The 27,094-nt window shown below is 48.9% G+C and overlaps 11 protein-coding genes across 11 annotated transcripts; 8 read left to right on the forward strand and 3 right to left on the reverse strand.

Annotated features, from left to right (window-relative positions):
- Positions 1-133: 133 nt before the first annotated feature.
- Positions 134-1,515, reverse strand: hem13 (coproporphyrinogen oxidase; the record flags this gene model as incomplete). Its single annotated transcript, XM_040785635.1, has 2 exons — positions 134-1,246; positions 1,303-1,515. The coding sequence occupies 2 exons, from the start codon at positions 1,513-1,515 to the stop codon at positions 134-136; spliced, it is 1,326 nt and encodes a 441-aa protein (XP_040643260.1).
- A 722-nt stretch (positions 1,516-2,237) lies between these two features.
- EURHEDRAFT_407558 (autophagy-related protein 8) lies at positions 2,238-3,397 on the forward strand. Its single transcript, XM_040780592.1, has 3 exons — positions 2,238-2,576; positions 2,696-2,928; positions 3,000-3,397. Exons 1-3 carry the CDS (start codon positions 2,487-2,489, stop codon positions 3,031-3,033), a joined length of 357 nt encoding a protein of 118 aa, XP_040643261.1. The 5' UTR covers positions 2,238-2,486; the 3' UTR covers positions 3,034-3,397.
- Positions 3,398-3,977: 580 nt separating this feature from the next.
- EURHEDRAFT_407559 (putative mitochondrial GTP/GDP transporter Ggc1) lies at positions 3,978-5,690 on the forward strand. Its single transcript, XM_040780593.1, has 7 exons — positions 3,978-4,298; positions 4,352-4,389; positions 4,449-4,490; positions 4,563-4,676; positions 4,737-4,870; positions 4,931-5,108; positions 5,167-5,690. The coding sequence occupies exons 1-7, from the start codon at positions 4,232-4,234 to the stop codon at positions 5,500-5,502; spliced, it is 909 nt and encodes a 302-aa protein (XP_040643262.1). The 5' UTR covers positions 3,978-4,231; the 3' UTR covers positions 5,503-5,690.
- A 118-nt stretch (positions 5,691-5,808) lies between these two features.
- Positions 5,809-6,432, forward strand: EURHEDRAFT_407560 (uncharacterized protein). The gene is made up of 2 exons (XM_040780594.1): positions 5,809-5,956; positions 6,014-6,432. The coding sequence occupies exons 1-2, from the start codon at positions 5,934-5,936 to the stop codon at positions 6,189-6,191; spliced, it is 201 nt and encodes a 66-aa protein (XP_040643263.1). The 5' UTR covers positions 5,809-5,933; the 3' UTR covers positions 6,192-6,432.
- Positions 6,433-6,875: 443 nt separating this feature from the next.
- Positions 6,876-7,270, forward strand: EURHEDRAFT_22956 (uncharacterized protein). Its single transcript, XM_040778042.1, has one exon. It carries the CDS (start codon positions 6,999-7,001, stop codon positions 7,221-7,223), a length of 225 nt encoding a protein of 74 aa, XP_040643264.1. The 5' UTR covers positions 6,876-6,998; the 3' UTR covers positions 7,224-7,270.
- A 1,102-nt stretch (positions 7,271-8,372) lies between these two features.
- Positions 8,373-10,286, reverse strand: hsp70 (molecular chaperone Hsp70; the record flags this gene model as incomplete). Its single annotated transcript, XM_040786001.1, has 1 exon — positions 8,373-10,286. The coding sequence occupies one exon, from the start codon at positions 10,284-10,286 to the stop codon at positions 8,373-8,375; it is 1,914 nt and encodes a 637-aa protein (XP_040643265.1).
- A 1,045-nt stretch (positions 10,287-11,331) lies between these two features.
- EURHEDRAFT_527545 (OPT family oligopeptide transporter) lies at positions 11,332-14,170 on the forward strand (the record flags this gene model as incomplete). Its single annotated transcript, XM_040787023.1, has 7 exons — positions 11,332-11,536; positions 11,745-11,932; positions 11,984-12,149; positions 12,171-12,835; positions 12,908-13,315; positions 13,360-13,784; positions 13,821-14,170. The coding sequence occupies 7 exons, from the start codon at positions 11,332-11,334 to the stop codon at positions 13,942-13,944; spliced, it is 2,181 nt and encodes a 726-aa protein (XP_040643266.1). The 3' UTR covers positions 13,945-14,170.
- A 170-nt stretch (positions 14,171-14,340) lies between these two features.
- EURHEDRAFT_407563 (histone H2A.Z-specific chaperone CHZ1) lies at positions 14,341-15,094 on the forward strand. Its single transcript, XM_040780595.1, has 3 exons — positions 14,341-14,622; positions 14,689-14,698; positions 14,836-15,094. Exons 1-3 carry the CDS (start codon positions 14,479-14,481, stop codon positions 15,039-15,041), a joined length of 360 nt encoding a protein of 119 aa, XP_040643267.1. The 5' UTR covers positions 14,341-14,478; the 3' UTR covers positions 15,042-15,094.
- Positions 15,095-15,552: 458 nt separating this feature from the next.
- On the forward strand, positions 15,553-16,907 carry EURHEDRAFT_407565 (SNARE domain- containing protein). Its single transcript, XM_040780596.1, has 4 exons — positions 15,553-15,745; positions 15,822-16,016; positions 16,071-16,164; positions 16,225-16,907. The coding sequence occupies exons 1-4, from the start codon at positions 15,735-15,737 to the stop codon at positions 16,426-16,428; spliced, it is 504 nt and encodes a 167-aa protein (XP_040643268.1). The 5' UTR covers positions 15,553-15,734; the 3' UTR covers positions 16,429-16,907.
- EURHEDRAFT_373506 (uncharacterized protein) lies at positions 16,758-18,022 on the reverse strand (the record flags this gene model as incomplete). Its single annotated transcript, XM_040778536.1, has 2 exons — positions 16,758-17,930; positions 17,990-18,022. 2 exons carry the CDS (start codon positions 18,020-18,022, stop codon positions 16,758-16,760), a joined length of 1,206 nt encoding a protein of 401 aa, XP_040643269.1.
- A 2,460-nt stretch (positions 18,023-20,482) lies between these two features.
- On the forward strand, positions 20,483-27,083 carry EURHEDRAFT_445338 (glutamate synthase (NADH); the record flags this gene model as incomplete). Its single annotated transcript, XM_040783526.1, has 5 exons — positions 20,483-20,655; positions 20,709-20,749; positions 20,802-24,146; positions 24,205-26,878; positions 26,936-27,083. The coding sequence occupies 5 exons, from the start codon at positions 20,483-20,485 to the stop codon at positions 27,081-27,083; spliced, it is 6,381 nt and encodes a 2,126-aa protein (XP_040643270.1).
- Between the last annotated feature and the right edge of the window lie 11 nt (positions 27,084-27,094).

Here is a 27,094-nt window from a genome sequence, read left to right on the forward strand (position 1 = left end):
GGCTGAGAATTTTTATTTCGTATCTCATATACACTGGAGCACTTCGTAATATACAGATTTTAGGTGGCACATGTACTGTTGAATTACCCAGAAATTCCTCAAGATTCAGGACTGCAAAAATGCTCTTTCCAAACTAGGCCCATTGCCTGGGATTCTTCAGAACCTCCAGCATCTCTTTCTCACTCGCCTTGTCTTCTGCCTGTAATTCATCTTCTTCACTCGTATTCATGGTCTCCGTTCTGGTTCCGGATACCAGATCCATGTACGCCCAGCTCGCAGTGCGAGGAAGACTCATCAATATACTCTCAATGCGGGCATTGGGAGTCCGCAGTCCGAAACTCGTACCACGGTCGTAAACAAGATTAAACTCCACATAGCGTCCTCGCCGGAGCTGTTGCCAATCCTTCTGGGCAGGCGTGTAGAGCATGTCCTTTCGTTGCTCGATGATAGGGAGGTAGGAGGGAAGGAAGGAGGAAAGACAGTCGGAAACGAAGGAGAAGAGGGTTTCCTGGGGGTTCTGCGAAGAAGTCGATGAGGTTTGGAGGAAATTCGCGTCGAGATCGTCGAAAAAGATTCCACCTACACCGCGAGACTCCTTGCGGTGGGGGATGTAGAAGTACTTATCGCACCAGGCCTTGAACCTGGGGTAGTATGTCGCATCATGTCGATCGCAGGCGTCTTTGATAGTCTGGTGGAAGTGTTTAACGTCTTCGGGGAAGAGGTAGGACGGTGTCAAGTCTGTGCCACCTCCGAACCACCAGTTTTTGTCTCCATTGAGAGGATCCTTTGGGTCAGAAGTCTCGAAGTACCGGTAGTTCAGATGGACCGTCGGGGCCATGGGATTGTGAGGGTGCAGAACCAGGGAGAGACCGGCAGCGAAGAAACTTAGCGAATCGACGTCTGATCCAACGAATGACTTGTGGTCGGCCCGCATCTTTTCAATAGCCGGTCGTGGCAGTTCACCGTAGACAATCGACACATTGACGCCGGCTTTTTCGAAGACGTTTCCATCCTGAAGCACGCAAGAGATGCCACCTCCACCATTGGGCCGTGACCAGGTATCAGCCCTAAAATCCTTGCCGTCAATCTGACTAAGTTCCTGAACGATCTTCTCTTGGTGCTCTTTGATCAATTTCTCCATTCGCAGGCGCATCGGTGATGTTTCAGTGATGGTGGATTGCTTCTTTAGGGCCTCGTCCAATTCCACTATCGATGGAGAGTCCAATTCGGTTACTTCGCCCGTCATCTGATTCACCACAGTTAAACACAACTATACGCGTACCAGTACAATGCCATTCTTACCATAGAGTATATCAGAGCACCGATAAACGGTACACCAACTGCCAATCGCAGGTACGGTCTCCAGACAGGAAGAGGTTGTGGACCACGGGGTTTTTGTTCGGATGAATATCTGCGAAAGGGTACTCGAAAGTTGCGAGTTGAAAGGCGATTACTTCGACATGAGACCTGCTGAAGTGACCTCCGAAGAGGCATATAGGGCCGGGAAAGAGCCATGGTCATGGGGGAATTGAGAATAGCGTCAATATGGCCTGATCGGACCGCAGTTATCGGTGGCGCGTTGAGAAGATCGATGCTAGTAGTATCCACAAACTAAGCCAAACAATATAAGAAGCAATTGAATGGATCCGATTCGTCCCCGTGTATGAGACCACCAGCAGTGACGATATCCGGACAATTGAGGGATGAAGCCAAATTGGAGAAGAGTTTGTATTGTTTGGAATGTTTACACTGTTTAATTATACGTATCGCCGAGGCTATAACTGTTTGCACTGTTTTGCCTAGTCTAGTGGAGAGATTCAAGCGTGAGTCACAGCATAACAATGCTGTGAAGTTTCTCAAGTGACTACGGTGATTTATTAGTTCACTCTTATACATAACTAATAATATATGATGTGGCTTGGAACAAGGGCAAGGTTCAGGGACAATGGTGGAGGCGAAACTATCCCATATGTAGTTCCGTACTATGTATTATTAGTGTCCCGATAGATCAATATGAAATCCTATCTAGAAGTCGTTTGACCCCATCATACCGCAAGAACACCACCGACAAATGATCAAGTCATTTTTATAGGAGTTTCTATACTCTGTAGACTATTGACAAGTTGGACATTCCTGCTCACGTGGAAATCTCTCACCGCCCTGTGACCCCTACGTACCAGTACCGTACCATACAATACTGTGACCATACCATTACGCGGGGCTTGCCGCCTTCGCTGGTGGTGGTGGTGGTGGTCATCTGGCCGCCTGTGCATCATCATCATCATAGCCATCATCATCCACTCTCCCTCTTCTCCCTCTTCACTTCTTCCCACATCGTTTCTGCCATCTCTCCTCTACTTCTCCCATCCATCTTCCCATCGTTCCTATATTCTCTGTTATCGAGATTTCTTAACTATCGTTTGACCTTGCTCAACTTTCATTTTACTACTACTTATCTCCTTATCCGCTTATCTCTATCTATCATCATGAGATCCAAGTTCAAGGACGAGCACCCCTTCGAGAAGCGCAAGGCCGAAGCTGAGCGTATTCGCCAGAAATATGCTGATCGCATTCCGGTATGTATACATATCTTTTCTTTGAGACTTGGTTTTGAGGATCTGTCCCTTCTCCTGTCCTACCTTGTTACCCTCTCACCGCTCATTTTGACACGACTGACTGGTCTTCTACATAACAGGTCATCTGCGAGAAGGTCGAGAAATCGGACATCGCCACTATCGACAAGAAGAAATATCTGGTACCTGCAGACCTCACCGTCGGCCAGTTCGTCTACGTTATCCGCAAGCGCATCAAGCTCTCGCCTGAGAAAGCCATTTTCATCTTCGTCGACGAGGTTCTGCCCCCGACAGCTGCGCTAATGAGCAGCATCTACGAAGAACACAAGGATGAGGATGGCTTCCTCTATATCACGTACGTTCTGTCCCGCTTCCCGTTTTCAGCTTCTTTTCTGGGGTCTGTTACTAATTACAATAATGTCAAAGATACTCTGGCGAAAACACGTTTGGTGGCTGCTAAACTGCAGTCGATCTTTCCGTTCAAACCTGGCCCCTCTTCCTTTGTGCCACGATGCGGAGAACCATCACGGGGTGTTTGATCCGTCGTTTTTGGGAAATCGATTCTGGGACGGGAGACAATAGCCGCACCGTAGATGGAACAGAGGAGGCAGGCTTCAACTTGCTTTTCATGCGCACAGGCGTTATATCAGGTGTTTCGTAATGGCTTTGCTTGGCGAACGTTAATTGGATTGGTGTCCTTGAATTGAAACGGATTTCTCAGCCATCAGCCTATCTACAAACGGTAAATTTCTTTTTCGCGGTCGATACAGACAGATATTCTAGCAAGGATCGACCAATATAAGCAGTTATTCCTATATGGGTGAACACAGTGTTGGTGTGTAGTAGCTCTGCGGAACTCTTGTACTGTGCCGGAACACCGGGTCTCACCAGTCGTTGTGTCCCAATAGTTATAGGACTACACCACATTCCGTAGCATGGTATTTGAGGTTCAAGCATATTCGTAGCTTGCACGACGTCCAATTTACATATGGAATATGAGTTATAATGCTGAAAGGATTGTAAAAGCGCTGGTTTACTGAAGGGGAGCGGGGTATTGATTGATGGTCCTATGTCGACACAGATCTGGCAGAGAAAGCTGAGGCTATACTATAAAGTACCTCACTATGGAACATTGTCAAATAGCTAGCAGAATGTGTGGGATGGGCTATCTCTCAGGGCAATTTTGTAGACGCCTAACCCGAATAGGAACGCCATAGCGTCCGGTGATTCGGCATCCTCCGAAGTAGCCTGACTGCTTGAGTATAGTAGTGCATGCGACTCAAGTTTACTCGAGTACCAAGCATAAGACAAGGCAGCCTTGGAGGTGCTTTGACGTATTCAGAGACCTTAAAAATACGATTCCCTTTATCCACAATCAGAATGCCCCTGCCAAGTTATAAATCACGTGATAAAACCCGGATCGGGCTTAGCGCTGTATGCTCCGATAGCAGGCCGAGCAATTCTTCATCTTTTCTTCTTTCGTGGGATTGTTTCGCTGCTTGTTGGATTGTGTTTATTAATATCGCTAGACCTATCTTTCTTCTACTTCTCTTCTCCTCTCCCAATATTTCTTCTCGTCCGTTTCCTTCTCCCTCTCCGTTCCTTCCGTCTTTTCACATACAAAATTTTTTTCGGATAAGAGATAAAATACATACAAAATGTCTCCCGCACCTGCTTCTAATGATGTGAAGAAGGAGTCCGCGATGGCCCGTCTTCTGGGTTCCGGTATGTGCGCTTGAATTGCGATTGTAAAATCTGCTGTTAACGTGGATTGCCAGGAGCCGCCGGTATTACCGAATTGATGGTTTTCCATCCTGTACGAAGTTCACCTTCAACGTTCTACTGTTGATCTCCCGATACTAATGGACTGCAAAGGTTGATACCACCGCGAAGCGATTGATGAGCAACCAGTCTAGAGTGAGTTTTTGCGTTTATCTTGTTGTCGGTTTACCGTGAACGTTTCTAACTTGAAGCCTGGTTCCCACTTAGATCACCTCTCCAAGCGCCTTCAACCAAGTCGTCTTTAGAGAATACGCCACTGCTCCTCTTGGTCGCAAGTTCACCTCCCTCTTTCCGGGATTGGGGTATGCCGCCGGTTACAAGGTGCGTGGGGAATCCGAAACCTCGGACTCGCTCTAATTGGCTAATCTTATCTTCTCATAGGTTATGCAAAGAATCTACAAGTATGGTGGCCAGCCATTCGCGCGAGACTACCTGGCTAAACACCACGGCTCCGAATTTGACAATGCTTTTGGAAAGGGAACTGGCAAGGCGATTATGCACGCTACTGCTGGAAGGTGGGAACCTCAGGACCGTCGGTTTGTCGTAAACCGCTGCTGACACGGACGGGAAATTAGTTTGATTGGTATTGGGGAGATTGTTCTTCTCCCTCTCGATGTTCTGAAGATTAAGCGCCAGACAAACCCTGAAGCCTTCCGTGGCCGTGGTTTGTTCAAGATCATCTCTGATGAGGGTATGGGACTTTACCGTGGCGCTGGCTGGACTGCTGCCCGTAACGCTCCTGGATCTTTCGCGGTATGCTCTTTTTCGTCCCTGGGCTACCAAAGTTGAAACGCGACTAACAATGATTTAGCTCTTCGGTGGTTCTGCTTTCGCCAAAGAGTACATCTACGACTTGACGGACTACAACTCGGCCTCGTGGTCCCAGAACTTCGTTGCCTCGGTTTGCGGTGCCAGTGCTTCGCTGGTTGTCTCTGCTCCCTTGGACGTCATCAAGACCCGTATCCAGAACCGCAACTTTGAGAACCCCGAGTCCGGCTTCCGTATTGTGTCCAACATGATGAAGAACGAAGGTTTCACTAGTTTCTTCAAGGGATTGACTCCCAAGCTGCTGATGACCGGCCCTAAGCTTGTGTTCAGCTTCTGGCTGGCTCAGACTCTGATTCCCGCCTTTGGCCAGGTTGTATAAATATGAGAACGAATCATGTGTGATAATAACTTGTTATTTTGTACCTTTCTTTTCATTTTCTTCAAAAGGGGCGTTTTTCATTCAGTTATGACGGCCTTTTGGTGTGACGACTTTTGACGTCCTGACGGCCCATTTTGATAAACTAGCTTTGGCTTCGTGTTTGGGATATAGGACTCGGCTTTTTTTCTTTCTCTTTTTTTTTTTTTTTTTTTTTTTTTTTTTTAAAAAAAAAAAAAAAAAAAATCAACTCCTCTTAATTATATACTCCGTGGTTTGTAGACATAAGCGAGCTTAGGCAAAGTAACGCCGCAACGCCGCAACGCAGCGACGCACGTGACACTCCCCGGTCCTAGCTCCAAGCCGAGCATCGCGATCATCCACGAGCACGAGCAGCTTCCGATTCATTCCGCGCTGGTAGCCAGAAAGACAAGATGGCACTTTACCTAATCTCCAAGTATGTATATCACCTATTATAAACAGGATTATCCTAATAAGATACCTCTTAAAACAGAGTCGCAGACCCCATCTTCGCCGCCGCAATTGGCACCTCTGCTGCCCTAATCCGCATCCACCGCGATCAGCAAGAGAAACAGCCCTCGCACGCCAAGGAGATCGGCTATCGTGAGGTCATGTCGTTGGGAGCGAATCGGGTACGGCGCTGGTGGGCTGGGGATTTCGCAGGGCTGTAAATAAATGTCTTGGAAGTACGAAGTAATCGATGTGCGATTCAGTCGTTTTCGAAGTGTTTGTCGACGAAGGAGGGAGGGATATACGGGACTTGGGTTAGGGAATGATCTTTGGCTCTATTTTCACGACAACTGACATACTCATCTAGATTGGCAGTCACATACTCATAGGAAGACCAAGTTTCTCGCAGACAGACGGTTGCAGAGGCAGCTCTTCCATGAGAAATTTCCCATCTTTACCATCTTCATCGTGCAGAGTAATCATCATTAGGGTTATTCTGTAAAGTATTCGAGTTTTCTCGCAATTGTTCAAATTCGGTTGAACTTTTCCACCATGCCATGGAATAAGTCAGCATCACTGACCCAAAAGGATCATCGGGCCTGAAGACATCATGATCAATCGAATTCATTTACTAAATCCTTTTTTATTATTTTTGTTCTCACAGCCAAATTATAGTATCATACAATATCTTCCAGCACATCGCAATCATCATCAAGGTTATTTCTTGGGCCATGGAAAATTTCATCATCCAGATACTTTAAACTCTGAGAGCTCGCATGTAAACATTGCCGCCAAGGTACCTCCAAGGAGCTAGAGGTTCTACTTGAGGACCATAGTCTCTGTGTTGCAACAATTGAGGATTGTCAACTCCACGGCGGTTGATTGTGTAGGACCTTAGTTCTTGACTCGACATGGGCCCAAAGAACAACTCATCGGATTCCAGGAAAACCGTGCCATCCGGATTCAACAACTGAGGGACACTTTGAACTTCTGTTCTAAGTCTGCTTTCAGTATCTGACTGCTGTGGTATGTTACATAACTGGCGCACACATTTGGCGTACAAATATCGACTGTTTGCATGGCATCCTCGATTTCTGACTTTGCTATTTGAAATTATTGGTTCTCTGTTTCTCTTCCCTTCTCCCTCTTATATTTTCTCCTGTCTCTTTTCACTGACTGCACAGTGCCAAAAAGACCATTGTTTCAGAGTTTCCCAAGACCTGCCATATTTCCTCGGCATCACTTCACGCTAACGACGCTTACAATCTGTGACTATTTGAAATTCCCAGGCCCAAGCAATTAAAAGCGCTTGTATTCAGCTTCTATACAAAAAAAAAAAAAAAAAGAGAGACTGATGTGAAACCTACTATTTTGATGTCTCAATTATATTAGCATCCAATTATCAATTCAGGATGAATGGCCAAGTAACTGAATCTCGGAACTACAAGATTCCATAATGGATCATACACAGCGCTGGGGGACAGATATCTGAAGTGCAAAGGTGTTAGCAAAGGCCGAACAAGAACATCGCGGGAATGGTTACGGAAAAATCTCTATGCGAAGAGACAGCAGAGATGATGTTGTAACTAGATGTTATCTGAACCCTGTTTGGCGAAATTGAAGCATACCCTGCTCAGAGTCTCACGAAGGCATATTCCGGGACGTCACTATATATTACAACCAAAGCAGCCCTGAGGCAAAGGTATTTTCCCATCTTGATGCAAAGACTAATGGTATTCATATAAATTGTCACATAAACGACGCGCAGAGTGAGCATATAGAACTCGACATTTCGCACAGCAGGGTTCTGAAAGAAGTACGCCGGACATCATATGAAAGTGATCTCATAGGAAGGAAGCAAATAATTGAATCGGATGAAGAGCTAGAATACAGGACAGTATGGCCATATTTGCAGACCTCATACTCATATCAGATAGAACATTCCGTGTAGCGCATGAGTAAAGGTTGAACGGAAGGAGAGAACTATTTATAACCTTGGCGTACAAACGGCTATATATCGAGTCACCACGTAGACGAAGATATAGTAGTATTGTGGATAGAGAAAGACGGATCGGGCAACAAGGCAAAAGTAGGCCTACGGACTAAGTCTACGAAAGGAACAAATTCTTGAAACAGTTCATTTCCACTGATTAAGAATACAACGTATTCCTATGGAACTTTTCTCTCCTCAAGCAAATCTGCTTTTCGAAGTAGATCATAATGCATCTCGAAACAACACAAATCTATGCAGCCAGAATAAAAAAACAAAAACCCATAATTTCGTTAAACCACCCGTAACGAGCAAAAAGAATTTAATAGAAAAAAAGTATGCCTTGAATCACAGAAGGCACTTTAGAACGAAGAAAAAAGGGATATCATCAAAGAACAAAGAGTCAAGACATTTAGTCAAGCTCCTCAGGCTTCTCCTCGACCTCATCGGCGCTACGGGCACCGCCAGGGGCAGCACCGGGAGCACCACCGGGAGCAGCACCACCGTAGGCAGCGGAGATGATGGGGTTGGCAACAGCCTCGAGCTCCTTCTGCTGAGACTCGTACTCCTCCTTCTCGGCGGTCTGGTTGCTGTCGAGCCAGCTGATGGTCTCCTCAACCTTGGTCTGGACCTTGGTCTTGTCGTCATCGGAGATAGTGAGCTTGCCCTCATTGATGGTGTTCTTGAGGGAGTAGGCGTACGACTCGAGACCGTTCTTGGCGTGAATACGCGAAGCCTCAGCCTCGTCCTCAGCCTTGAACTTCTCGGCCTCAGCAAGCATGCGCTCGATCTCCTCCTTTGAGAGACGGCCCTTGTCGTTGGTGATGGTGATCTTGTTGGCCTTACCGGTACCCTTCTCGGTGGCACCGACATTCATGATACCGTTGGCGTCAACATCGAAGGTGACCTCAATCTGAGGAACACCACGGGGAGCCGGGGGAATACCAGTGAGCTCGAACTTGCCGAGCAGGTTGTTGTCCTTGGTACGAGCACGCTCACCCTCGTAGACCTGGATCAGGACACCGGGCTGGTTGTCCGAGTAGGTGGAGAAGGTCTCAGACTTCTTGGTGGGGATGGTAGTGTTACGCTTGATAAGAGCAGTCATGACACCACCAGCGGTCTCAATACCGAGCGACAGAGGAGCGACATCGAGCAACAGGATCTCGTTGGTGGACTTGGAGGAAGTGTCACCGGACAAGATGGCGGCCTGGACAGCAGCACCATAGGCGACAGCCTCATCGGGGTTGATGGACTTGTTGGCGTCCTTGTTGAAGAAGTCGGAGACGAGACGCTGGATCTTGGGGATACGGGTGGAACCACCAACAAGGACGATCTCGTGGACGGAGGACTTGTCGATCTTGGCGTCACGAAGGACACGCTCAACGGGCTCCATGGTGCCACGGAAGAGGTCCTGGCAGAGTTCCTCGAAACGGGCACGGGTGATCGAGGTGTAGAAGTCAATACCCTCGAAGAGCGAGTCGATCTCGATAGAGGTCTGAGCGGCAGACGAGAGAGTACGCTTCGCACGCTCGCAAGCAGTGCGGAGACGACGGAGAGCACGAGCGTTGGTGGTGAGGTCCTTCTTGTGCTTGCGCTTGAACTCGTTGACGAAGTGGTTGACCAGACGGTTGTCAAAGTCCTCACCACCCAAGTGGGTGTCACCAGCGGTGGCCTTAACCTCGAAGATACCCTCCTCAATGGTCAAGAGAGAAACGTCGAAGGTACCACCACCCAAGTCGAAGATGAGAACGTTACGCTCGCCCTCACCCTTCTTGTCAAGACCGTAAGCGATAGCAGCAGCAGTGGGCTCGTTGATGATACGAAGGACGTTCAGACCGGCAATGAGACCGGAGTCCTTAGTAGCCTGACGCTGAGAGTCGCTGAAGTAGGCAGGGACAGTGACGACGGCGTTGTTGACGGTGCCACCGAGGTAGGCCTCAGCGGTCTCACGCATCTTAACCAGGATCATGGAAGAGATTTCCTCGGGAGTGAACTGCTTGGTCTCACCCTTGAACTCAACCTCGACGACGGGCTTGCCACCCTGATCAGCGATCTTGAAGGGATAGTGCTTCATGTCGGCCTGGACCTCAGCATCGTTGTAACGACGACCGATGAGACGCTTGGCATCGAAGACGGTGTTGTGAGGGTTCATGGCCACTTGGTTCTTGGCGGCATCACCGATGAGACGCTCGGTGTCGGTGAAGGCAACGAACGAGGGGGTGGTACGGTTACCCTGGTCGTTGGCGATGATTTCGATACGGTCATCACGGAACACACCCACGCAGGAGTAGGTGGTACCCAAGTCAATACCGACGGCGGGAGCCATTTTTGTGTATGGAGGGGTCGTGAAAAACGTGAGAAATGGAGGAAACAGTCGTTAAGAGGATAGTAGTACAAGAAAAGGGAGAGGGTTGAGATTAGGATAAGTGTAAAAAGAGGATATCACACAAGAGAAAGAGAGGATTGAGTATGAAGAAAGAAGAGGAAAGATTTTGTGTGCGAGCAGCCTAACGTAGATATAGTCGGCGGTGAAGCGAGACAGAACGTTCTAGCATTCCACGGGCATCGATCGGGTTCTATGGATTTCCACAGCTTAATTGGCAACCTGATTGGAAGCGGGATTTCTACTATGCCCAGAGGGGTTCTTATGTGGTTCGTTGTTATTCTTGATCATTCTGAGCCGAATTAATCCGGTTTAATTTGGGTCTATTTTTGCTGTTCTCTTACTGTTCTGGCAGAATGTGCGATGTGGCGGGGTGGGATACCATGACGTCAATGAGGCTCGTGAAAATTCGACGAAATTCAGCGAATGTACCGGTCTGTACCAGTGGATACTCGATGCTGGTACTTGGTACGGTATTACTCATTTGCTACGGAGTACGACTCTACCAGCACTGGTAATGGATGCAGTGGACAGACGCCGTCATAGTGATATGTTGGCGGGGTTACGATTCACTGTGCAATATTCTGGCCTTACTGACCGTAAGCACTGTAGTACTATGTACAGAGTATGTATGTACTATGTAGATTCCACATGAATCAATCAATTGTATCTTAATCTATCTTAGGTACTCTGTATCCGTCCTTGTGTATCGAGTACTCCTAGGACCTCAGTTGTGGTTGTATTGCTATGACAGAATGAAAACTCTTCTCTTAGTCAGCAGACAAGCAACCATCGACTAATTCTAGAATCAATCGGGCAGATGTCTATACATGTGATACACGTGACACACGTGACCCTTTCGAGCAGCCGTCCATCTTGACCAGACACAACAGATATATCGCAGTCATCTCAGCGGTTACTTCCGTCTAATAGTATTTCAATTGCTCTCCTTATTGGCCTATCCATTCAGTGTTTCCAAGGCGCCAGTATGCCGCCGGTGCACGCCATCGGCCAGACACAAAGGCACACCATCCCAGCTGAGACCTTTGTCCACCCGGATTTTCTCATGCCATTAAAAAGCGCTGTTGTCGCTACGATGATGATAGCCCTCATGCTCGCTGAGCCCTTGCATATCCGCTTGTTGCAGAAACAATTCGAACCCATTTCCCGGGAACAGTTGATTGCTCAGGTGGGTTGAGCTAGGGATTCATTTTATTCTGTAGATACCAGAATTTTAACTCACAATGGCATCCCGGTAACTGACTGGAGCTTTTCACCGTGCAAAACCAGCCCCTCGGCCCGTCGCGAAGGACCCTCCGGTTCCTGCAGTTGACAAGAAACCTATTGCAACCCCGAAGATTGTCAGCGATGAGGATAACATCCGTCTTGATACAGAAGCAGCTGCCATCGAACAGGAGAGTGAGGATGACCCCGAGATCGCGGCATTGCCGCGAGAAGTCCGTCAGTTGGTCAGTCTCACAGACAACCCCGAGTTGTCAACCATCACCTTTCGTTATTTCGTTTTGTCCGTAATCTTTGTCGTACCTGGGGCTTTTCTATCGCAGATGAGCTACCCAGGCCCCTACTTCGTATTCTTCTTCTAGATAGCGTCGCACTATGCTGGTCGCTTCCTTGCCAAGGTCCTTCCCACCCCTCGGGTATCGGTTCCCGGCATTCATTGGTCCTTCAGCATGAACCCAGGACCCTGGAGTATCAAGGAGTATATATTGATTACAGTCACCGCTGCCTCGGGTGCTACCTACAATCTAGGGTACACTCCCATCGTCCTAGCGGAGCTTTACTACGGTTAGAAAATAAATATAGTAGTGGCAATCTTTTTCATGTTTGCCATCGTTTGGATCGGATATGCATTTGCTGCCCTAGCACGGCAGTTGCTGCTCTACGATCCTGGGTATATCTGGCCGCAGGCGCTCATGCAGACGACATTGCTCGAGACCTTTCGCAGAACAGACAATTCATCTTCATTAGCTCGTCGGCAAATGAAGATATTTATCTTCTCATTATTGGGCATGATTCTTTGTCAGTTCCTACCCGAATATGTTTTTCCTTTCACCTCATCGCTTGCCTTTCTCTGCTGGGTTGCACCCCGAAACAAAGTCGCCAATTTTATCGGATCGGGTCTTGGGAGCGTGGACTTTCTCAATCTGTTGCTGGACTGGTCAAATATCAATTGGAATGGCTCCTCGAATATGTTCACTCCCTTTTGGACGCAGGTCATTCTGTTCTTGGCCTTTGCCTTCAATTGCTGGGTCCTGTTGCCAGCTGCCAAATGGGGCAACTTTGAATCATACCACCACGGTCTCATGTCGAATAGTCTCCTCACTGCCAATGGTACTATTTATCCTATACTCGAGGCCTTGACTCCTGATTCCCAACTAGATCAAATCGTATATCAGGAGTATGGACCAATGTATATGGGACTTCAAAAATTCTGGTCAACCTTTTTCGATTACGCCAAATTGCCTGCCGCTGTTACTTGAATTCTAACGTTTGGTTTTACCCAAATAGCTGGCAACTTGAAACGTGTTCTCGCGTCTCACCAGAAGCAATCGCGGACCAGGGGCCAAGGCATCAACTATCAATATCATGACCGCCTCAATGTTCTTCAGTGTCAATATCGGGAGGTGCTCTTGTGGTGGTATTTCATTCTGTTCCTTGTGGGGTTCGTAGTCCTTGCCGCGGCCATCGGTTACGGCCAACTCTTTATCCCGATCTGGACGCTGTTTGCGGCCCTGAGCAGTGCAGCCGTTTTTGTCATCCCATTCGGCTGGCTCTACGCAATCTCCAACTACCAGATCTCTACCGGGTCTTTTAACGAATTAATGTATGGATATATGGTCCACACCCCAGCGGGCCAGGCGCATCATCACCCGTGTGGGCCCTCCACGTACGGTGCCATCGCCGGAGACGCATGGTACCGGGCCCAGTATATGTTGCAGGATCAGAAATCGGTCACTACATGCATATTCTACCCCGGACGGTGTTCTTCTCGCAGATTTTCGGGACTATTCTCGGCGTGCCTGTCAACTACGGCGTGATCCGATGGATTATCAACACAAAGGGCGACTACTTGACCGGTGCGAAGAAGGACCCACTGAATCGATGGACTGGACAGAATATACAGTCTTCCAACACACTTGGCGTGCAATATGCCGTTGTTGGCCCGAAGGCATTGTTTGCAGAGCGAGAGATATCCATCCTACCATGGTCATTTCTGGTGGGCGCAGGGGTTCCTCCGTTGTTGTATCTCTTGCATCGTAGCTTTCCGCACCTACGGGTTGATCTGTGGAATGTCAGCATTTTCTTCTCTGGCCTGGCCCTCTTCTATGGTAATGTGAGTATAGGATACACATCTGCCATCATCGGCGGATATGTGGTCATGTATCATTTCTACAGATGCCATTTCAATGTTTGGAGATGGTACAGCTAAATGGTGGCAGCTGCTTTTGATGCAAGGTTCAATTTCAATTTGCTCTTGATCTTCCTGTTTTTTGGTGCAGGGAAGCAAGTCTTGATGCCTCAGTGGTGGGGGAACAATGGTGATTCTGTGGAAAGGTGTTTTGCCTTGAGTGATGATTGAAGTGAGCAGCGTGGTTACCGTGGAGACACAACTATAAAATAACTGCTTTTATTTGTCAGTTTTGACATGGTGTGTTGTTTTCATTCTGTGCAATGCTGTATATTCTGAATTTACTTCAGAGTACTTCGTAGTTTGAAAGATTATCTAGAGCACAGTTAGAATAAGAAGTATCATGGCATGTTTCGAGCATTGAGTGAACTTATCTGTAGATTTATCATCATTTGACAGGGAAAATATGTATACTCGAGGGATGTTTGCTGCTACTGCTGCTGCTGCTGTTGTCGTCGTCGTGCCAAACAAAGGGTATGGTCCGTCATGGGATGCAGACTGGCTCCGCCAATCAACAACTGCGGTTCCTGATCCCCTTGCGGGCTCCTATCCACACCGTCTCTCTCTGCTCTCTTCTCTTTCTCTCTTCTTCTTTCTCTTCCAATTCACCATCCTCTCTCTTTCAAAATAACCCGCCCTTTCCCACTGATACTGTAACACCATTTCTCTTCAACCTCAGTCATTTCTCCTGTATCACAACCCACCATGAGTGCCAACTTCAACGACCCCGCCGCCAATGCCCCCGATGCGGCTGCGTACAAGGGCAAGGGCAAGGCTGAGGACCCTTCGGTCGAGATGAGCATGGATGAAGAGGACAGCGAGGACAGCGAGAACGAAAATGAAGAGCTGGTGAGTTCTGAGTTCCTCCGGTCGAAGTGCCAAAAAACACACTATGGGATACTAACGTTGTTTCAGGTTCCTGAAGGTAAATACCGCCCCTCCTTCGATTATATTCGCTTCAGTCTTATAAATTTCTTTTGTACCATTTCAACGATTTCCTACGAGACCTATAATACAATATTCCTTTGGTGAATTTCAAAAAGCTGACCTTTCTTTTCTCAGAGGAAGACGAGGGCCAGGGCAACCTCGAACCTATCTCCTCCGAAAACATCATCCAAGGTGGACGCCGCACACGTGGCAAGAACATCGACTTCCAGGAAGCGGCTGAGAAGACCAAGAACGACGAGATGGACGACGACGATGACGACGAGGACTTTGCGCCTCAGGACAACGACAATGAAAACGATGATGACCAGATGCGCGATTAATTCCACATTATGTCGTTATGAATTTTTTTTTTTTTTTTTTTTTCCCCCGTTTTCTCGAAATTGAAAGCATGATTATCCTGGAATCGAGAGTGGTGGGGAAAAAAAGAAAAGAATAATGAGAGGCGCTGGGTTTAATGGGAGGGGAGTTTTATGTCGTTATGTCCCGTTTACTTTTCTACGTACAGCTTTATCGCTTTATTATGACCATCTGCCGGGTTATAATGATACCAGAAGGATCAATGAAGTTATTACGATAATAGCATACGGTCCAGAGATACGCATAGATCTCCTATACAAATAGTACAGATATATATGTGAACAAGCAAATACCGCTACAAAGTACCTGAGTAGGGACTTCTGTTGCTAATACTCTGTACTGTGCTCTATCGTCAAAACAAATAAATAATCTGTATACTGGCTCACGTGCACTGGCGGGGGCGGCCAATCAGAGCCTGACCTGTGTTTGGCCCATGATATCGTCGGTTTCGCCGCAAGCTCATCCTTTTTCTTCTGGTCAAGACACAGCCAGGTTGTCTGAACTTGTTGATTTGCTTTGACTAGTTTCATATCTGAATTCTCCGATTTTGCGCAATGCACATTTATTGATTCTACAAGTCCGACCGGTTCTGATTCCTTGTTGCATTGTCTCATTGTTTATTTCTCCGAGAAGTACTCCGTACACAACAACGACTTATGGCTTCACGGTATGAGCTACACCTCTAATCTTCCAGTCTCACTTGCCCATACTATACAGAGAAACAGTTAACTGTTACTTCCTAGATTCCCCCGCCAGCGCGACCCTCGCGCCGCCTCATCCCTTTTCGACTCCTACGATGGCAATTCACGACCAGCTAGCAAATCGCCAGGCCGAGTGGGCGGATACGGTTACGGAGGGTATTCCAGCGCCGAACTCGATAGTAGAAATGTGAGCGGGGATGCTTCAGGTGGATTTCGGAGCGCGACGCCAAACTCAAAGTACGTTTGTCCATGACAAACATGGATTTGTGACATGCATTAATATGAGGGTAGGGGCCAATATTCCGACGCTGTTCTTTCATCTCTGGAGTCGCAGAATGATTCCGAGGTGGAAGGGATCAGTGCTAAGGTGAAGATGTTGAAGAATGTATGTTGCTTCCCAGCCCTTTTGGTCCGTTGAATACTTGTTGACGTGCTGACCTCATAGATGACAATGGCCATTGGCGACGAAATCCGTGACACCTCGAACATAACCGATCTCAATGATACCTTTGACAACACCCGTATTCGTATCAAGGGCAATATGACCCGTATGCTTCGGATGGCGGAGCGTACTGGTGTCGGATGGCGTGTGTGGCTGTTGTTTCTTATTGCGGTTTTCTTTATATTTGCATATGTTTGGTTGACTTGATGGTCTGCTTTAGATATCGCTACGTTTCGTCTTGCTGGATAGTCAGCATTTTTTATTGCCTTATGTTATATAATTTCGTTGCATGCTGGGCGGGCGTTTGGGTTGCATTGTTCAAACTGTGTGACAGTGATCACTTACAGGATGGGAGTTATGGTTCTGCATTGATAGTGTTTTGTTACTGTCTACTGCATATTAAATATGATGACTATCATCTAATACGCAAAACATCTGTCTTGTACTATGATAATAAATTATATCCCTAATCTATGTCTAAGAATGCACCCGAATCCAGACGATACGCCAGCCATGCGAGTCTCAAGTCTCATACATCAACCGTCAAGACTATCCCTAGGTCCACCAGTTCTCCTCGAAAATCCCCCAAAAGCACTTCGCCTACTCCCCTGACTCGTCACCGAAGCACGCAGATCCTCCTCATCAACCATCATGCTTGAATCCGCAACAAACGAATCTCCACCACCGCTCCAACGCTGCAAGAACCGCCGTTGTGCCTCGGTCTCGCGACCACGTAGGCGCTGGATAGATGGCGGCTGCGGGAGTCCGTGTCCATGAGCGCTGGAGGTGCTGTTGCGGAAGCAACTGATGCGAAGGGAGTTGCGAAGACTGTTTCTGGGATTGAAGAAACTCTCTTCATCGTCGTCAAATTCCGCTTCTGAGTCGGTGTGTTGCCATTCCTCTCCTTGGATTGAGGCGTCCTCGACGGCTGAGGGGATTTCATCATCGAGGTCGCGGGCCATGCCTTGGTCGCTCATAATTCGTTCTTCACTTTGGTCGTAGTTGTATTCATTTTCGTCGTCGTTAAATTCTTCATCATCATTCTCTCCTGCGCCGTCGGCGGAGGGTATTTCATCGTCAAGATCAACTTGGTTATCAAAGTCTTCGTACTGCCCTTCGTCGTCCTCAAATTCCTCCCCTTCCAACCCATTCTCCAGATCAAATTCCTCATCAGGATATGTCTCGGGGATATCATCATCCAAATCCCGCTCCATATACCCCTCCTCATCACCAAAATCCTCCTCCTCCAATCCCTCCTCTCCTTCCTCCACAAGCCCCTCCGCATCCCCTTCAGGAATATCATCATCCAAATCCCTCTCCATCCCCGAGAGCCCTTCCTCTCCTTCCTCACCCTGCTCCTCAGGCCCAGCCACCTCCGCTGCGGCAGCTGCCGCTGCGGCAGCAGCAATCTCCTGCTGTGCGGCCGCAAACGCCTCTTCCCTCTCCGCTTCCTCCTCCTTCATTCCCAGCATTGTCTTCGAACATCCTGCGGGCTTAATCCATGAGTATCCAAAATAGGCGATGTTGTTTTTGCGCGCACGGAGGGCGCGTTCTTCGAGATGTAGTGCGGAGAGGCTTTCACCGGTGGGGGTTGGAGGGTGTTGGAGGCGGTTGAGGGTATGGCCATTGGTGCTGCGGCGGGCGTGGTGGGCTTGGTTTTGGTGGGAGGTGCTGTGGGAGTGAGAGGAGCCGAACCAGAGCTCGTGGGACTGTTAGTAGATGGGTTGGTTAGCTTCGTTGTAGAGCTGATGTGAGATTTGACACTTACGTCTCGGGGGACGATGAGCGGAAGGGTCAACATTGTCGGCAGGAGGTTGATGAGTGTTTTAGATATAGAAGCTATCGTTGTGGTAGATTGAGGCAGTAGCCTTTTCTTTGTTCAATGAAAGCTTTGACTTATGACACCCTTTGTTTCTGCGTCTGCGGCGATCTTCAGGCGCAAGGCTTGAGCATGCAGTCGCGCAAACTGATGGAACAGGCTAAGGCAGGAGCACGAATTGTGATCCTTGTAGTTATAATTATATCCGAATATCTTCAAGTATAATACTGTCAGACAATGTAAATGCAATCTTGTTGTTCAAGAGGTTAAATTCGGAAAGAAGGCGGAGGACCAAAACATCTCCGTATAGCAACAACATGATGAGCAGGATTGTACTGGCATATAGAATAAGGACCTTGAATAGGAATAGTAGTATGAGATACAGTTACATTGGTCTGCTGCTTATCTCTATTTCTTCTTTGCTTTGGTTGAGATGCCACAGTAGGATTAATATTAATACCTGAGGCACAAATATTCACCATCAATCACGTGACATTAAGCCACATGTGATCCGTCATTCAATCCTATTAAGGAGTGCATCTGCCGTCAATACAACTATCTGCAAACACGAATTTCCCGAGCAGTCTATTCTTTCCGGTGAGCCTAAAGAAGACAAGGCAGGACAGGGGAGTGTCGGGGAAAATCGGACGGCAGAACATTGGCATGGGTCAGGTGATTGTTGGAGGAGAGGAGAGTACGACGGTTCCTTCACAGGTGGAGGAATTTGACATCAGCAAATTTTGGAATGAAAGGGAAATATTATCCTGGTTTACTCTTAAGGAAGCCGGCTACCCGAATGGGTACGCTATATCCGCTAAGAATGGATCCTTCAATTTGGTCAGCGCAGATAGACGGCTATTTTCATTACGATTATCATAACATTGTTTTGGTTATCATTCTTAGCCTCGGGTGTCGGACTAGATAGTCTACTCCGGTGTAAACGTCGTCGGATTTAAAATCTCGACTCCAATACCCGGGACGAATCAGAAGTAAGCATGGAGGCCCCGTGAACGCACTGCACTGCCTTCTACGTGGCTACTAGAATATTGACATAGCGAGTCACATGTCGGACATTACAGAGTACGTACAGGTACGTACTTTATGATGAACAGAGTCCAATCCTCATGCTCATGCGGGGAGCTCCGGAACTCCCCGACATTGGAGGTGAACCAATTGATACATGCTCTGTACGGTAAAGGTTTTGATCACTCGATGTGGAGATGAGGACCCTTTCAGAGTGAACAATGCACTTGCTGAGGATTTGGATAGGATACAGAGTATAACCTGCATATTAGTTATGTAAATTTCATAAGCCCAACAAGCCCAGCTGTCATAGATATGGAAGTTGTTTTGAAGTCGCTGCAAGGGTATGACTAAGAATTTAAGCACTGCCCCACAGTAAGACCGTGCATTTGGTTCGAGATGATCATTTACAGTACGTACAATTTACCAGGTACAGACCCTATATACGAACTATGGGTGGTGGCGTATAAAATGATTATCAATTGATATACACCTGTATTGTCCGCATGATAGCAGGCAAGCACTCCGTATGCATTGGATGGCTTGATGTATCATGGATACCTGGTAGTACAGTACTTGTACAGTAAATCCTCCAGCTGGCGGCCCCACCATGTTGGATCTTAACTGACGTAGTTTCAACCTAATCGTTTTGGGTCAACCCGGTTGCAAAACCCCACTGTTGATTGGCTGGAGCCATGCTTATCTCCCACCACTCCGCGGGCTGCATCCGGAGAGTTGGAGAGACCCGAGAGCGGAAGGTTCAAGAAGGGTGCGGAATATCTAGGAACAGATGTCGGAGTATAGGTTTGTATTAAACGGTACTAAGCATGAAGAAGGAGCATATCCTGAATTGTGTACGGTAAACGAGTATTTATACAGAACTGTATAAGTAAATAGGCACAGAGAGTAGTAGTACTATGTAGAGAATGCACAGTAGGGATAAAATACCAAAAGTGATGGAGTTATATTGCTTGAAAGTCTACAGAATTGGCATAATTGGCATAGTCACCAATGAACAGGCTAAACCCCATTGTGCATGCATCCGCTGCTGCTACTACTGCTACTTACTACTTACTGCCTACCGACGTACCATCTTCCACCCGCATTCACTGCCCCGCCGCCCTCTTTTTGCTTAGTCTTCCCCTCTTCTTCTCCTCCACATTTCTCTTTCTTCCTCCTACCATAATTTATCCATTTTTCCAATTCTTCCATCTCTACTGGAATCAGACGTTGGGTAAAGATCTCTCTCGTCTCATCGCTTTCCTCCCACGTTCTTGACCTCGAAATTCCCTTGACGACGGAGAATTATCCCTCATACCCAATCGAGTCCTCCGGCTGCTCTCAACCACCGCAGCGGCGGTATCTCTCCTTATAAGAACCACACCTCGTTGCATTTCTCTGTCGGTTAACGGCGGAAGAATGGGTCTGAACTTGGAGGAAATCTATGGCCCCATAATTGAAGAGCAGACTCCCAATGAATATTTGGAGTACACTCCCAAGCGCGGTTATGGATGGGCAAACACCCTGCCCGAGCGGCAGGGTCTTTATGATCCTGAATTTGAAAAGGATGCTTGCGGTGTAGGCTTCGCTGCGTAAGTTCCTATCTTCGAAACCTGAGGACCAGCAGGATTACTGACGCATTCAGTCATATCAAGGGCAAACCTAGTCACAAGATTGTTAGTGATGGTAAGCTCCATCCTATTTGGCGAAAAGAAACAGAAGACTGACACATGAACAGCCCGCCATTTGCTCTGTAACATGACCCACCGCGGTGCTGTCGGCTCTGATGCGCGAGACGGTGACGGTGCCGGTGTAATGACCAGCATCCCTCACAAATTCTTTATCAAGAATTTCGCCCGTGAAGTCGGACTTGACCTGCCTCCCTTGGGTCAATATGCTGTCGGAAACCTCTTCTTTAAGCCTGAACCGGAATCCTTGAAGGAGTCTATTGCGTCTTTCGAAGAGATTGCTGTCTCTTTGGGTCTGCGGGTACTGGGATGGCGTGAAGTCCCTGGTGACTCGACCATCCTTGGTCCTGCAGCGCTGTCCCGGGAACCGATTATTATGCAGCCTTTCGTTGTCCTCAGGTCGGCCTACGGCGATGGAAACAAGCCAGAGACCACCGACCCTGATTCGTTTGACGACAAGACCTTCGAGCTGCAATTGTACGTTCTCAGGAAACGTGCGACCCATGTAATTGGCTTGGCCAATTGGTTCTATCTTTGCTCTCTGAGTAACAGAAACATTGTCTACAAGGGTCAGCTGTCTCCATCTCAGGTGTACGAGTATTACCATGACTTGGTGAACGTTGACTATGAAGGTCACTTTGCCCTCGTCCACTCTCGTTTCTCCACCAACACCTTCCCATCTTGGGACCGCGCACAGCCATTGCGTTGGGCCGCCCACAACGGTGAAATCAACACTCTTCGTGGAAACAAGAACTGGATGCGCGCCAGAGAAGGTGTCCTTAAATCAGACATTTTCGGTGACGAGTTGGATTACTTGTACCCAATTGTCGAGGACGGCGGTTCCGACTCGGCTGCATTTGACAATGTTCTGGAATTGTTGATGATTAATGGCGTTTTGTCCCTGCCAGAAGCAGTCATGATCATGATTCCTGAAGCCTGGCAAGATAGCCCGGGAATGGACCCTGCCAAGGCAGCCTTTTATGAATGGGCAGCGTGTCAAATGGAGCCCTGGGACGGTCCCGCGCTCTTCACTTTTTCGGACGGACGCTACTGCGGTGCGAACCTGGACAGAAACGGATTGCGTCCCTGCCGTTTCTACGTCACAGACGATGACCGTATCATCTGTGCATCCGAAGTGGGTACCATCGACATTGACCCCGAGCGCGTCATCCAGAAGGGCCGTCTGCAGCCCGGAAAGATGTTGCTGGTTGACACGGTTGCGGGTCGCATCATTGACGACTCGGAGCTCAAGCACACTGTGGCGCATCGTCAGGACTTCGCGACATGGCTCGACAAAGAACTGTTGAGGCTGCCGGCCATCAAAAAGCGGTTGCTAGATATGAACGTCGACCTAGGGTTCACGCTGGACAATAGCACCGTCCAAAATGACCATCGTCTCAAGGCATTCGGATACTCTTTTGAGCAGGTCAGTCTGCTTCTTGGTCCTATGGCCGCTGACTCAAAGGAAGCTCTCGGTTCGATGGGTAACGATACCCCGTTGGCTTGCATTGCACAGCAGCCCCGTCTGCTCTATGAGTACTTCCGTCAGCTCTTTGCACAGGTTACTAATCCTCCCATCGACCCCATTCGTGAGGCAGTTGTTATGTCTTTGGACTGTTATGTCGGTCCTCAGGGCAATCTCCTAGAGATGGACCCTTCGCAATGCAACCGATTGCTCCTACCTTCTCCCATTCTGACCATTCCCGAGTTCAACGCTCTCAAGAACATGAGTTGGGCCCACCACGACTGGACCGTGAAGGTCATCGACATCACTTTCGAGAAAAGGAAGGGTATTCCTGGCTACCTTGAGGCACTTGATTCCATTTGCGATGCCGCAACAGAGGCCATCAACAGCGGAGATAAGGCTATCGTTCTCTCAGACCGCGCGACGTCTGCGGACCGTGTTCCCGTGTCAGCGCTGCTCGCGACTGGCTTGGTTCACCATCATATGGTCCGTAACAAGTGGCGGTCTTTGGCTGCTCTTGTAGTGGAAACCGCGGAGGCCCGTGAGGTTCACCACATGTGTGTCTTGGTTGGTTATGGTGCTGATGCTATCAATCCTTACCTGGCCATGGAGTGCATGCTCAAGATGAATCGAGAAAAGTTGATCCGCAAGGAAATCTCAGATGAAAAGATAATCGAAAATTACAAGGCCTCTTGTGACGGTGGCATCTTGAAGGTCATGAGTAAGATGGGTATCTCAACCCTACAGTCCTACAAAGGTGCACAGATTTTCGAGGCGCTCGGTATTGATGACAGCGTTATTGACCGCTGCTTCGCGGGGACGGCGAGCCGTATCCGGGGTATAACATTCGAACTAATTGCCCAAGATGCCTTTGCGTTCCACGAAGCGGGTTATCCATCTCGCGAGATCGTCGAGGTCCCAGGTCTTGCTGAAACTGGTGAATATCACTGGCGTGATGGAGGTGAGGAACACGTCAACGATCCCGTTGCTATTGCCAACGTGCAAGATGCTGTGCGTACGAAGAACGACAGGTCGTACGAGGCTTATGCCAAGGCTGAACATGAGAAGATCAAGAACTGCACTCTTCGTGGCATGCTTGACTTCGACTTTGAACAACGGGCGCCGATCCCCATAGACCAGGTCGAGCCATGGACTGAGATTGTCCGTCGCTTCGTGACGGGTGCCATGTCCTACGGATCCATCTCCATGGAATCTCACTCCACCCTGGCTATTGCCATGAACCGACTGGGCGGAAAGTCCAACACTGGAGAAGGTGGTGAGGATCCCGAGCGTAGCAAGAGACTTGAGAGCGGTGACACAATGCGGTCCGCCATCAAGCAAATTGCGTCCGGCCGTTTTGGTGTTACCTCTCACTACCTGGCCGATGCCGACGAGCTGCAAATCAAGATGGCACAAGGTGCCAAACCCGGTGAGGGTGGTGAGCTTCCTGGTCACAAGGTCGTCGGCCCGATTGCCCACACCCGTTACTCCACACCGGGTGTCGGCCTGATCTCCCCTCCTCCTCACCATGACATTTACTCCATCGAGGATCTCAAGCAACTCATTTATGACCTCAAGTGCTCCAACCCTCGTGCCCGTGTCTCCGTCAAGCTGGTCTCTGAAGTTGGTGTTGGTATTGTTGCGTCTGGTGTTGCTAAAGCCAAGGCAGACCATATCCTTATCTCCGGTCATGATGGTGGTACCGGTGCTTCCCGCTGGACGGGTATTAAGTATGCCGGTCTCCCATGGGAACTGGGTCTGGCGGAGACACACCAAACCCTTGTTCTGAACGACCTGCGTGGTCGTGTCGTCGTCCAAACTGATGGTCAACTGCGTACTGGTCGCGATCTCGCCATTGCCTGTTTGCTCGGCGCCGAAGAATATGGCTTTGCTACAACTCCATTGATTGCCATGGGATGCATCATGATGAGTATGCTCGTTTTCCCTTCTTTTCTTTTTGACAATCTGTCCAGCTAATTCCTTTATAGGGAAATGTCATTTGAACACCTGCCCAGTTGGTATCGCCACTCAGGACCCTGAGCTGCGGAAGAAGTTCCAGGGTACCCCGGAGCATGTGATCAACTTCTTCTATTACCTTGCCAATGAGATGCGTGCCATCATGGCTAGGTTGGGCATCCGGACTGTTAACGAGATGATTGGACGCGCAGAACTACTCAAGGTTCGGGACGACATAACCCACCCTAAACAGGAGAAGATCGATCCCTCGCTCATTCTCACGCCGGCCCACTCACTCCGACCTGGCGTTGCGACCTACAATGTTCGCAAGCAAGACCACCGTCTTCACACCCGTCTCGATAACAAACTAATTGCCGAGTCGGAACTTGCATTGGAGAAGGGTTTGCCTTGCCGCATCGAGTGCGACATTGTCAACACTGATCGTGGTCTGGGTGCGACCCTATCTTATCAGGTCAGCCGTCGCTTCGGTGGAGATGGACTTCCGCAAGACACTATTCATGCCAACATCAAGGGCTCTGCCGGCCAGTCTTTTGGTGCCTACCTTGCACCTGGTATCACACTTGAGCTTGAGGGTGATGCTAATGACTACGTCGGCAAGGGCTTATCCGGTGGTCGCCTCATTATCTACCCGCCCCGCGGTGCTGCTTTCAAGGCTGAGGAAAATGTCATCGTCGGTAATACTTGTCTCTACGGTGCTACCCGTGGTACTTGCTTCTTCCGTGGCATGGCCGCTGAGCGGTTTGCTGTTCGAAACTCCGGTGTCACCGCCGTGGTGGAAGGTATTGGAGATCACGGATGCGAGTACATGACTGGCGGTCGTGTGCTTGTTCTCGGATCTACAGGTCGTAACTTCGCGGCTGGTATGTCTGGAGGTATTGGGTACATTCTGGACATGAACCAAGACTTCCACTCCAAGGTCAACATGGAGATGGTTGAGATCTCAGGTCTCGAGGATCCCTCTGAGATTGCTTTCGTCCGCGGCTTGATCGAGGATCACCACCACTACACTGGATCCGAGCTCGCTGCTCGTGTTCTTTTGGATTTCACTCGTGCTCTTCCTCACTTTATTAAGGTGCTGCCCAGAGACTACAAGCGCATCTTGGAAGAGGAGGCCGCCAAGGCTGCGGCTGCTAAGAAAGCGGAGTTTACTCTGCCCCAGCTCCCAGGTACTCCTGTGAACAAGGAGAAGCCGAAGCAGAAGGCGGACGAAGAATCTAAGAAGACGGATATGCTGGACATTGAGGACAGTATCAGTGATTCCAAGACCGAGAAGAAGCGATCTGCCCTGATTCTCGACAAAACAAGAGGTTTCATGAAGTATAATCGCCGCAGTGAGAAATACCGTAACCCGATCAGTCGTACTCGGGACTGGGGTGAGATTACCAGCCGTCTGAGCGAGGATGAACTTAAGTACCAGTCCGCTCGTTGCATGGATTGTGGTGTCCCGTTCTGTCAATCAGACACTGGCTGCCCTATTTCCAACATCATCCCCAAGTGGAATGAACTCGTGTTCCAGAACCAATGGCAAGATGCTTTGAACCGTCTGCTGATGACTAACAACTTCCCCGAATTCACTGGTCGTGTTTGCCCTGCGCCTTGCGAGGGTGCATGCGTTCTTGGTATCAACGAAGACCCGGTTGGCATCAAGTCCATCGAATGCGCCATCATTGATCGTGGGTTTGAGATGGGCTGGATGGTTCCTCGTCCTCCCAAGACTCGTACCGGAAGAACTGTTGCCATTATTGGATCCGGTCCAGCCGGTCTGGCCGCTGCGGATCAGCTCAACCATGCTGGCCACAGTGTTACGGTTTATGAGCGTGCTGACCGGATTGGTGGCTTGCTGATGTACGGTATCCCTAACATGAAATTGGACAAAAAGGTTGTGCAACGCCGTGTAGACCTCATGGCGGCTGAGGGTGTCAATTTTGTTACCAGTGTTGCCGTCGGTCCCAAAAACGAGATCACATTGCAGTCTCTCCAGGAGAGCCATAATGCTGTAGTTATTGCGACGGGTGCTACTGTCGCTCGTGACCTCAAAGTCACTGGCCGTGAGCTCGACGGTGTGCACTTCGCTATGCAGTTCTTGCACCGCAACACCAAGTCGCTCCTTGACTCGGGTCTCTCTGATGGCGAGTATATCTCTGCCAAGGACAAGCACGTTGTTGTGATTGGTGGTGGCGACACTGGTAACGACTGCATTGGTACTTCTGTTCGTCACGGCGCCAAGTCTGTTACTAACTTTGAGCTGCTCCCCCAGCCTCCGCCGGAGCGTGCTCGTGACAACCCCTGGCCTCAGTGGCCGCGTATTTACCGTGTCGATTATGGTCACTCAGAAGTCAAGACCCACATGGGTAATGACCCCCGTGAGTATTGTGTCATGTCGACGGAGTTTGTCGATGATGGTAGCGGCCGTGTTAAGGGAATCAATACCGTTCGGGTCGAATGGAGCAAGAGTGCCTCTGGCGGTTGGGATATGAAAACCGTCGATGGCAGTGAGCAGTTCTTCCCTGCCGATCTTGTCCTCCTTTCCATGGGTTTCCTGGGTCCCGAGGACCGTCTTCTGGGTGACGAAATTGAGCGTGATGCTCGAAAGAATGTCAAGACTCCCCCTGGTCATTACGTTTCCAACATTCCTGGCGTTTTTGCTGCGGGTGACTGCCGCCGCGGGCAGTCTCTTATCGTTTGGTAGGTCACTTCTCAATATTATGGATTATGATTTTATTTGCTAATTTATTTTCACAGGGGTATCAATGAGGGCCGCCAGTGTGCCCGCGAAGTAGACGCATTCCTCGTGGGCACCAGCTCTAGGCTTCCAGTGACTGGCGGTATTGTTCGTCGTCCAGCCATTGACGCAGTTCCTCAGAGTACTGAGAATATCCTCGCTGCATAAAGCAGTGCTTC

This window comes from Aspergillus ruber (assembly GCF_000600275.1).
Source record: "Aspergillus ruber CBS 135680 unplaced genomic scaffold scaffold00001, whole genome shotgun sequence".
Taxonomy (NCBI): domain Eukaryota; kingdom Fungi; phylum Ascomycota; class Eurotiomycetes; order Eurotiales; family Aspergillaceae; genus Aspergillus; species Aspergillus ruber.

What these genes read in the sequence shown, in the direction of transcription:
- EURHEDRAFT_407558 (XM_040780592.1), top strand. Translation starts at nt 2,487, where the DNA reads ATGAGATCCAAGTTCAAGGACGAGCACCCCTTCGAGAAGCGCAAGGCC. An exon ending in AATATGCTGATCGCATTCCG is followed by an intron (nt 2,577 to 2,695) that starts GTATGTATACAT and finishes TCTACATAACAG; the next exon opens with GTCATCTGCGAGAAGGTCGA. An exon ending in GATGGCTTCCTCTATATCAC is followed by an intron (nt 2,929 to 2,999) that starts GTACGTTCTGTC and finishes ATAATGTCAAAG; the next exon opens with ATACTCTGGCGAAAACACGT.
- EURHEDRAFT_407559 (XM_040780593.1), top strand. Translation starts at nt 4,232, where the DNA reads ATGTCTCCCGCACCTGCTTCTAATGATGTGAAGAAGGAGTCCGCGATG. An exon ending in AATTGATGGTTTTCCATCCT is followed by an intron (nt 4,390 to 4,448) that starts GTACGAAGTTCA and finishes TGGACTGCAAAG; the next exon opens with GTTGATACCACCGCGAAGCG. An exon ending in TGATGAGCAACCAGTCTAGA is followed by an intron (nt 4,491 to 4,562) that starts GTGAGTTTTTGC and finishes GTTCCCACTTAG; the next exon opens with ATCACCTCTCCAAGCGCCTT.
- EURHEDRAFT_407560 (XM_040780594.1), top strand. Translation starts at nt 5,934, where the DNA reads ATGGCACTTTACCTAATCTCCAA. An exon ending in GCACTTTACCTAATCTCCAA is followed by an intron (nt 5,957 to 6,013) that starts GTATGTATATCA and finishes CTCTTAAAACAG; the next exon opens with AGTCGCAGACCCCATCTTCG.
- EURHEDRAFT_22956 (XM_040778042.1), top strand. Translation starts at nt 6,999, where the DNA reads ATGTTACATAACTGGCGCACACATTTGGCGTACAAATATCGACTGTTT.
- EURHEDRAFT_407563 (XM_040780595.1), top strand. Translation starts at nt 14,479, where the DNA reads ATGAGTGCCAACTTCAACGACCCCGCCGCCAATGCCCCCGATGCGGCT.
- EURHEDRAFT_407565 (XM_040780596.1), top strand. An exon ending in AGCGCGACGCCAAACTCAAA is followed by an intron (nt 16,017 to 16,070) that starts GTACGTTTGTCC and finishes ATATGAGGGTAG; the next exon opens with GGGCCAATATTCCGACGCTG. An exon ending in AGGTGAAGATGTTGAAGAAT is followed by an intron (nt 16,165 to 16,224) that starts GTATGTTGCTTC and finishes CTGACCTCATAG; the next exon opens with ATGACAATGGCCATTGGCGA.